At 53.0% G+C, this 9291-nt stretch overlaps 1 protein-coding gene across 1 annotated transcript; it reads right to left on the bottom strand.

Annotated features, from left to right (window-relative positions):
- Positions 1–2058: 2058 nt before the first annotated feature.
- XKR8 (XK related 8) lies at positions 2059–9001 on the bottom strand. The gene is made up of 3 exons (XM_082647394.1): positions 8630–9001; positions 6377–6573; positions 2059–3616 (listed from the first exon to the last, which is right to left on the bottom strand). Exons 1-3 carry the CDS (start codon positions 8920–8922, stop codon positions 2907–2909), a joined length of 1200 nt encoding a protein of 399 aa, XP_082503520.1. The 5' UTR covers positions 8923–9001; the 3' UTR covers positions 2059–2906.
- Between the last annotated feature and the right edge of the window lie 290 nt (positions 9002–9291).

Consider the following 9291-nt stretch of genomic DNA (forward strand, 5'->3'; position numbering starts at 1 on the left):
TCTGACTGTTCATTGGTCTGGAAAACAGTCAGGAATCCTTTTGCCTTTTTTTCCAATGGAGATTAGAATTGGGTTCTAGCTTCCAAGTACCATACATGTCAGACTATAAGGTGTATTTTTCCCCAAATTAATTCCCCCCAGAAAAGAGGGGGTTGTCTTGTATTCTGAGGCATTAAATCTTTTCATCAGAAGATGCACATTTTGAGCCACAATATAGTTGAAGCAAACTTGTTCATCGGTCAGAAGTACAGGGATCAGAGTGTTATTAGTTTTTAAGCCCAAAGAGTAGACATCTCCATCTCCCCCTCCAATAGGTATAACGTCTGCACGTTTCTCAAGAACCTTTCCGGTGGCAGGTTAAAATGAGCAAATCAAGAGCTTTTTTATTCTTCAAAAACAAGTTTCTTGACATAAAAAAAAAAAAATGGAAATCTTCAAAGGAAATTTCTAATTACAAGTAACATCACTGTCATCTTTTTTAAATTCTTGATTCTGTAAACTTTATTTACAAATGAAACGACCACTAAATTCCACAGCTTTTTAAATTACATACCTGTTACCCTTCTTTGACAATTTCATCTAGAGAATACAGATGAGAGCTTAGCCAAAAAATTAAACATCTCTTTGGATTTTCTCAGGGGAAATAGCCTGAGACACTACACTGCATCATCTGTTTGGGCATGTATGGCATCTCCCCAGAGCCTAGTCTTCTCCACATATGGCAGGAAGAAGTAGAGAAAAGTCAATGTAGCAAGTTTTGTTTTGTTTTGTTTTAATTGAAGTATAGTTGAGAGCAAGTATTTGTTTTAGTGAACCCCTTAGAAGCTATGTTTGAGGCTAGGTTGGACACTAAGCCCAGGGATTTATAAAGGCCAAGCCTGCTCTCTGAGGTCTCAACCCTTGATATTCCCTATGAGTTGAGAAAAATAATGATTTCACTTTTGTGTGTGTGCAAATGTGTGTTTATAGTCAATTAAAAAAATGATCCTTTTTCTGAGGTTATATGTCCTTTCATAAGACAAGATAATAGATGGTGGTAGTTTTTATGCCCTTTTTCATTAAAGTTAACTTGGCAACCATGTTGGCCATTATATTGGTTCATGAAATTCAGAAGTCTGAAAATCATTGGACTAAGTGATCCTGGAGATCCTTTCTACCTCTACCATTCTGTGTATGTAAAAAGCACCAGCATCATCTTCCCAGAGTTCCTCCCTGCTCCCAACCTTCATCTCTGTGTCAGCCTTGGCTCCAGGCCAGTATAACTGCTACAAGCCCTCCTTCATCCAGTCACTGCTGACTTGGTGTCTGGAATAAAGCACATCTGCGTGGCTGTCATCCTCACCTCCTTTAGGGCGTATATCAGTTTCTCAGGGAGGCCTTCCCAGCCATTCTATATAAAATTGTAACTCCCACCTACAACACACACGCACTCTCCCTACCTTATTTTTCTTTTAGCACTTAACACTATCTGATACATTCTTTCACTTATTCTGTTTACTGTGTCTCCACTAGATGAATGAATGAATAACAGACTCTCCTGGATCCCGTCCCAGTGGTGATGATTTCCTTCTGTCTCCAGAGCCCTTTCCCTGCTCCTTCTTTCTCCAAACCACAGACTTCCCCAACACCACTGCCCACATCCACATCCCCTGTCATCACTGCATCGCTCCCAGTGACCTCCCAGCAAAAAGACCTTCCTTCACCTGCGCTCGCGTATTCACTTCCTGATACCAAAGGTGTACCTACTCCCGCCAGGCCCAGCAGCAGAGCCGGCTAAGAGCACAAGCTAGAGTCAGCCCAGATCTGGGTTCTGATGCCCACCTGAGCGGTCAACACCGCACTGGCTCACCAGCTCCTGACGCTTAGAAAACAAGGTTAAGAAGTCTTGCCTAAGCCAGCCCTCTTCTCTGGTCCCAGGGCCTTTACCGACTTTGAGAGGAGGACTTTGCGTCCCTGACCCCTTTTTTCCAGGCAGCTTTGAACTTGGTGGCGGATTTAATGACACAACTAGGCTAGGGGATTTCATGAGGTTTTAATAATAATCTAATAATACTGTTCAACAAAGACAACACACGTGTCTCTCGCTTACAGAGACGCAGATACACACACCTCTTCCACCCACACAGACTGAGGTAGAAAGTACACTGCCTGAAGCACAAAAACATACTCAGCGGGCCGAGCCACGGCCCAGACCGCAGGTTCACAAGGCACTTGGTTGAAAGGTCGCCCCTTGAGAGCAGAGGCAGAGGCCGGGCCAGCTGCACTAAGGCCTTGGAGGGGCTGACAGGGCTGACAGGCAGTCGGGCATCCCTGGCTTCCAGCCTGAGAGCCTGTTCTGGAGTATCTGGAGAGGGTAAGGGGTGAAGGTGGAATGGCAGCTGATCTGCCAAGGCTAGAATGATGCTTCTGGCACGTAAAAGGCCCTCGGTAAACATTTGCTAAATGAATTGAATGACTGGGGTGGGGCAGGGGAGGAAGAATTCCAGAGAACACATCCTGGAGGTCCTGGGGCCTTCCAGCCCAGGACAGGGGAACCAAGGGTGGGACAACAGCTCCACCAATTATTTTAGAGGTAGCCAGGGAGGTAAAAATACCAACACTGGGATGCTTTGGGGTTATACTTGTTTGGAGGGAAGGGAAGAGGCGGTCTCTTCTTTCCTCCCAAAGTGTTTCATATATAATTGGGGCCCTGGACCCTCCAGGGCCCAGCCCTTCTCGTCTTGTTCTCCTCCTTGAGGGCAGGCCTCTGTCTTACTCAACTCTGGTCTCCAGCGCCTGGCACAGATCAGGCATCGAATGCTCGTTGAGTGAATCAAGGCCCACAGCAGCATAAGCAGCTTATCTTCTACATTCTACCAACTGATTCCATCTGGCCTTCAGTCCCCTTGGCTGGGTCTGACCCTGCCTCAAAGGACACCATTCACCTCTCCCTTCCATGGCAAAGCAGCCTCATCCCTACCTTTGGGGAAAAAGTTCTTAGCCAAATGGGCCATGCGCCTGTTCTGAGGCAGCTGACGCCCCTCGAGGGAGTGCAGACCCCGGGTCCCGTCCACCTGGTCAGGCTCCCAGCGGCAGCTGGGGTGCAGCCAGCGGTAGTAGACCAGCCGCAGAGCCAGCCCCAGGAGGAAGCAGGCGCCGGCCGCAGGCAGCAGCCTCTGCAGCAGGCAACCGCTGGGCAGCCAGGTGCTCTGAGTCACCCAGGCGACCACCAGCAGAAGGCTATCATTCAGGAGGAACGCCAGGTGGATGGTAGCACGGCCTCGGGTTCGGCCCTCAGCCACGTTGAACCAGGAGAAATAAAGGATGGTGGCCACCGTCGCCCGGTACAGCCACTCGGAGCAGGGATCTGGCATAAAGTCCGTGCCCTGAAGCCACACCCAGAACAGCAACACCAGCCACAGGCCCAAGAAGTGCAGGGCCACACAGCGGGGGAAGAGGGCCGAGAACAGGGCCACGACCAGGACTCGGGGCCACAGCAGCAGCAGGTTCCACAGGAAGTAGATCACGGAGGCACCCAGCCCCAGGAGGGGCTTGGAGGGGAGGCAGGTGCGCAGGGCCCGGTGGTAGTCAAGCAGTGCCCACGAGATACCCACAAAGGACGTGCAGATGCTGACCCCTACGAAGAGGAAGAGGAGACAGGTGAGCCCTGCGGGCAGCCTGCAGGCACTCCCTAGAGGCCACGGGTACTGCGAAGGCCTCGTAGCTACGCTGACGTGGGTATTACGGACCCCAATTTGTTGAAAACTACAGCTGGAAACCAGTAAGTTCACACAACCCCAAACAGAGCTAGGATCCATATGGAGTCTGCCCTTCACCGCAAACCTTTCCTTTTCAGGTGCTACCACGGTTATATTTTTCACGGATGAGAAGGTGTGTGACTTATACACTCTCATCGGCACCCCTGTCACCCAGCATCTGGCACCCCTGGGCCTTGGCCACACCCTGAGCATCTTCTAGGGCCCTGTAACCCTTCCTTTCCTGGAAGAGCCCACGCCTTTCTTGGATCTGAAAATCAGCAGTCCAGTTCCCCCTTCTTAGTCTCAGAAAGGGAAGCAGGAAATCCCATAGGGTGGCGACAGGCCTCTAGCTGAAGCTGCCTTCCGGGGCCAAAAGGGGTGTCCCTGTTATACGGGTGGTTCAGCCTCTACTCCCCTCCACCCTCAGACTGGGCCCCGGTTTTGATTTTCCAAGACTCGAAGTGTACAGTGGGGATCCTATCCCACCTCCTAGTTGCCCATCCTGGACTAGAAGCACCAGGCCCTCCAACGAGGGCTGGAAGCATCTCTAGACTGCTTCCTCCCCGCCCCCTCCCTATTGCATTCAGTCAACAGATGTTCGCTGGGGACCTGCTACGGGTCAGGAACCCACTCCCAGCCTGGAATCAGATCTGTGGCCTTTGTAACCACCCCACACTCAGGGTCTCGTCAGGGCTGATGTTCCTCCAGTTTGCCAGCGTGCCGCATTCTCTGACCTGACAAGCGGTGCCCTTGGTATTAGGTGGACCCACGCCCTGGTTCCCCTGGCCTACTCCTACTTACCCTGCAAGTTCTGGCTTCATTATCCCCTATAGTCACCCATCTGGACCCCAGCCCACCCCACTCCGCTGTGCAGCTCCTATAGCACCCCATTCCTCTCTGGAGTCTTATCACACAGTAATTATTTCCTCATCTCTGAGCTCCTTCAGGGTAGGAAACAGATTCTGCTCCCCAGGGATCCCCCAGAAGCTGGCATATAACAGCAGCTGAATACATGTTTGCTAAACAAAAGTTGGGAAAACCTGTCTCTTCCCTCAATCCCCCATCCCCACTCCCTCCATACACAGCGTAGACTGTCCCCATTTAGCCCTGGTCCTAGACACCCACTGCCTCCAAAGAGACAAACAAAAAACACAGTTATCCCTCAGTATCCACAGGGGATTGGTTCCCAAAATCCGCGGATGCTCAAGTCCCTAATATAAAATGGCATAAGAGTCAGCCCTCTGAATCTGTGGATGCGGGACTCACAGACAGAGGCCCGACGGTACGCGCACAGTGAGTGCTGTGTGTCCCAGGGCAAATCGCTTCACCTTTCGGCATCTCTTTCCTCTTGTGTAAAATGGAGATAAATACAGCACCAAACTAGAGGCGCTATGAGTGTGAGCCATGATGACAATAAAGCACTTTCCTCAGTGCTGGCTGATAGCAGGCGCTCAATCGTGATGGCCGCTATTACTGGTTTTTGTTTTGTTTTTCAATTAATACTGCAGCCTCAGATTAGCAAACTGAAAGGGCCCTTGGAGACGGAGTCCAACTCCCCAGCTTGTACAGCTGTGGAAACTGAGGCCAGAGAGGGGATCTCCAAGTCCCGCAGAGAGTGGAGGCAGAGCTGGGACTGGCTCCTTGGGAGGCTGTGCCTGGTACGGCAGCAGGTGTGCAAGGGCTGAGGAGGAGAAGGGGAAGCCTAGACCCTGAATCAGATGTGAGCTGGAGTCCTAACTTGGCTGCCAGCTGGCCTGTGACCTTGGGCAACTTCCCTAAAAGCCCTCCCAAAGCTTCTCTTTGCACAAACCTCTCCTGTGTTTTATGAGGCCACCCGCCTCTTCCTTTTCAGATCACTCCACATGCTTTCCTGTAACTACCTGCTTTACAGTCTATGGTCCTGGCAGGCCAGGGGCTGTGTCCATCTCCTTATTCACTGTGGTGTTCCTAACACAGGGACAGGCACAAAGGTGCTCGATCAAAACAAAGGCACGGGGCTTCCCTGGTGGCGCAGCGGTTGAGAGTCCGCCTGCCGATGCAGGCGACACGGGTTCGTGCCCCGGTCCGGGAAGATCCCACATGCCGCGGAGCGGCTGGGCCCATGAGCCATGGCCGCTGAGTCTGCACGTCCGGAGCCTGTGCTTTGCAACGGGAGAGGCCACAACAGTGAGAGGCCCGCGTAACAGAAAAAAAAAAAAAAAAAGGCACTCTGCATGTACAAAGGCGCTCAGTAATTTATCTATTAATCAACAAATTGCTTATTAGGCATCAGGCACCCTACACACTTCACCTGTTATCTCCAAAATTGTAAAAATTACACTTAAGATTTATTATGCACTAGGCACAGGCTTTATAGGCATCACTTCACTTAAACCTTTCATTAACCTTATGAGGTAGGATCATTTATGACATCCATTTATTTGTCCAGATGAGAACAAACTGATAGCTCAGAGAGGTGGGGTCCTTTGTCCAAACTCAAGGCTAGAGCATAACTTTGGATTTGAACACAGACCTGCCCGACTAAAGAACATTCTCCTATTTTCTAAGCAGCCTTTATAAAAGAGTGAAAACCTTTCTGACACTTGTGGGCAACTTTCCCAAGGTGTAAAAGGGAGGCTGGCCGAGGGCCTGACACTCACACTGGTAGTACTCGGCGCTGCCGCTCTGCAGCATGATGGCCAGCACCAGTGTGAGCTGCGGTGTCATCTCCAGGAAGGTCTCAAAGAGCCGCAGCATGCTGATGTCCAGGGAGAGGAAGTCGGCATAGGCCAAGTCGAACTGGGTAGGCACCTCCTGCCGCCACACCAGCAGCCCCTGCCGCAGCCCCTGCACGCACCTAGGCAGTACACACGATGCCCCAAGGGGCCCAGTTAGCATCCTGTGGCATTCCTCTTTCCCTACCCATCGAGTGGATGCAGACAGGCTCAAATCCTAGCTCGTCACATACATGCTATAAGGCCTTGGGCAAGCGACTTACCTCACTGAACTTGTTTCTTCATCTGTGAAGTGGGGATAAATACAACAGCTATTACTTCTGTGGTAGCCACCATACCAAGCTCATCACAAACCTTGTCCCTTTTACTCCTTTACAATATCCCCATTTTACAGATGGGGAAACAGGACCAAAGAGCAAATGAGCAGTGGAAACAGGATTTGGACCCAAAGCTGTTTGAATTTGAAAGGTGTACTGGGAAATTGCCTAAAGTGAGCATTCTCAAATTTTAGCAAGTGTAAGAATTTCTTAGGATCCTGTGGGGAAGGAAGCCATTGAGAGCTTCTGAGCACAGGCAAGACAGGTCCTACTGTGCTACAGAAAGAGCACCCAGGGATCCATTTAACAGGCCTGCCCAGAGTGATGGGAACAGACGGGGCAGAGTTAAGGGAGTCCAGAGGTTGGACAGACAGGCCTGAGAGATCCACTGGCATGAGGGGGCAGTGGAGGATGGACCAAGATCTCCCCCCGCCCAGAACTGACCTCAGTTGGCTATTGGAAGGTGAGGCCATTCACTCATTGCAAGTTCATTCATCAGATGTTTACTGTCACTTCCCCTGGATGAACTTGACAACACACTCAGGGAGCAGGCCCGAGTTCGGGGCTGGGGGAGGTCCCCCAGTGCCCTGGCAGAGGCCTCAGCCTAGTCACAGGCAGGAACAGAGACACCGTTTTCTCAACCAAAGCTCAGTACAGTCTGTCTGACTCATGCTTAGCAGAAACAGAAGATACATGATGTAATTATAGATTCAGGGCTCACTGCGGGCTGCCAGGACTGCAATAACTGTGCCCCTTCGTGTTCACCCAAGGTGTTATTGATGCCTGGACAGTCCCTCAGGCAACACTGCAACATTCAAAGCTCCTCTCGCCCACTCCTCGAGACTCAAGGCAAGATCTGGAGAGAATCTGTAAACATGGATTCAAGAGCAGATCCTGGCTCCGTCCATCCCATGCCAACCCAGACCACATCATGTCCTGACTTCACATGACTCTGACCCCTTCATTTCAGTTTCCCCATCTCTAGAGGGCCCCCGCCCGAGCCCAACCCTACATGGCTCCAGGGACATGGATGTGTCAGACCCCACCTTTGCCCTCTTGCTTGGTCTGGGAGTGAGGGGGTGGGGTGGGGAGCAAGTGTTCAGGGAGAATACAACTGGGAAAGACAGGGTGGGAGGCACTGGCCATGAGGGAACAAGCACTGCTCTGGGGGTCAGGGCTGCTGCAACTCCAGGGTGACCCAGCTGATCATGAAGCTAGCTGACACGTGCTGCCTGCCTACTCTGCACCAGGGCAATTTACAGGTCTCATTCCATTTAATCCTTACACTGTGAGCCTCTGGAACAAGGAGTAAACTGAGACCCAGAGGGGTCAAGTGAATTGCCCAAGGCTCCACCCACAGCTAAAAGCAACGGGAGGTCTGTTGCCACCAGGCACTGTGCGGGGCACTTCCCTCTCTGCCTTTCACCACAGGCCTGCCAGCCACACCTATCTCGAGATCACTACCTCCTTTAACAGAGGAGGAAACTGAGGCTCAGAGAAAGGCAGGAATAAAGCCACACGGGTGGTAAAGCCAGGATTGGATCCCAAAGGGTCCAACTCCAAGTCATGTGCCTCCCTTCCCTCTCTGGGCCTCAGTTTCTTCAGCTGTGCCAGGAAGGGTGCTGTTCATGAGCTCTGAGGGCTGCCAGCCGGATTTCTCCCTCATCAGGGATCAGGAGCTCACCTGTAGGGGGAGGCGCCCGCTAAACTACAAGGGGCTTAGTTTCCTCCTCAGGGTCTCAGTCCTCTCCTCTCCGCCCCCGTCGCGGGGTCAGGGATCTCACCTGCGCTACCAGCCCAGCTTCAGGAGGTGACGTTGACTTCCGTTCCCCCTCCCTCTCCCGGAGGGCAGGGCGCTCACCTGTATAGGTAGCCCAGCTGCAGGACATGCAACAGCGCCAGGCAGTGGCCCGGGGGCTTCGGCGCGTGAGGGCTGGAGAGGTCGGCGCGCAGCCAGACCCAGCTGAAGAGCTGCAGCGCGACTGAGGAGAGGCCCAACAGCGCCAGCACTAGCGCGGCCCACAGGTAGCGACCGCTGAGCACATACTGGCTCGCGGCCCACAGGTCGGCGCCCAGGTCGATCAGGAAGGCGAGGGTGCCCAATACGCCCAGGACCAGGTCCCAGAAGAGAGCGGCGCGTGGCGACCAGGGCATGACCCGCCAGCCTCTGCCCCTCTTTCTCTTCTGGGCTCGGACCCACCCTCCCGGCCCAGGGTCGCCCTCCCTGCCCAGGGTCGCGGTGGCAGGAAGGAGGCGGACACAGCCCTCGGGGCCGCCCAGGACTCGGGCTGCGGGGCGGGACTTCCCCGTCCCGCCCTGTCCGGGGAGGAGCGAGGTCCGTAGACCCCGCGGTTGGGGTATCAGCGGTCCCACAGATCCCTGGCCCTGCCGCCTGCCTAGGCGTCCCCGCACTCTCACCCCAGCCCCGCTGAGCCCTGAGGGCCCCGAGGACCGCTAGGCCCGAAGACGGACCGTCCGAGGCGCAATGCCCTTAGCTTAGGAGGTTTCTAATCGCCTTGTTTT

The sequence above is a fragment of the Grampus griseus genome (assembly GCF_964374135.1).
Source record: "Grampus griseus genome assembly, chromosome: 1".
Classification (NCBI taxonomy): domain Eukaryota; kingdom Metazoa; phylum Chordata; class Mammalia; order Artiodactyla; family Delphinidae; genus Grampus; species Grampus griseus.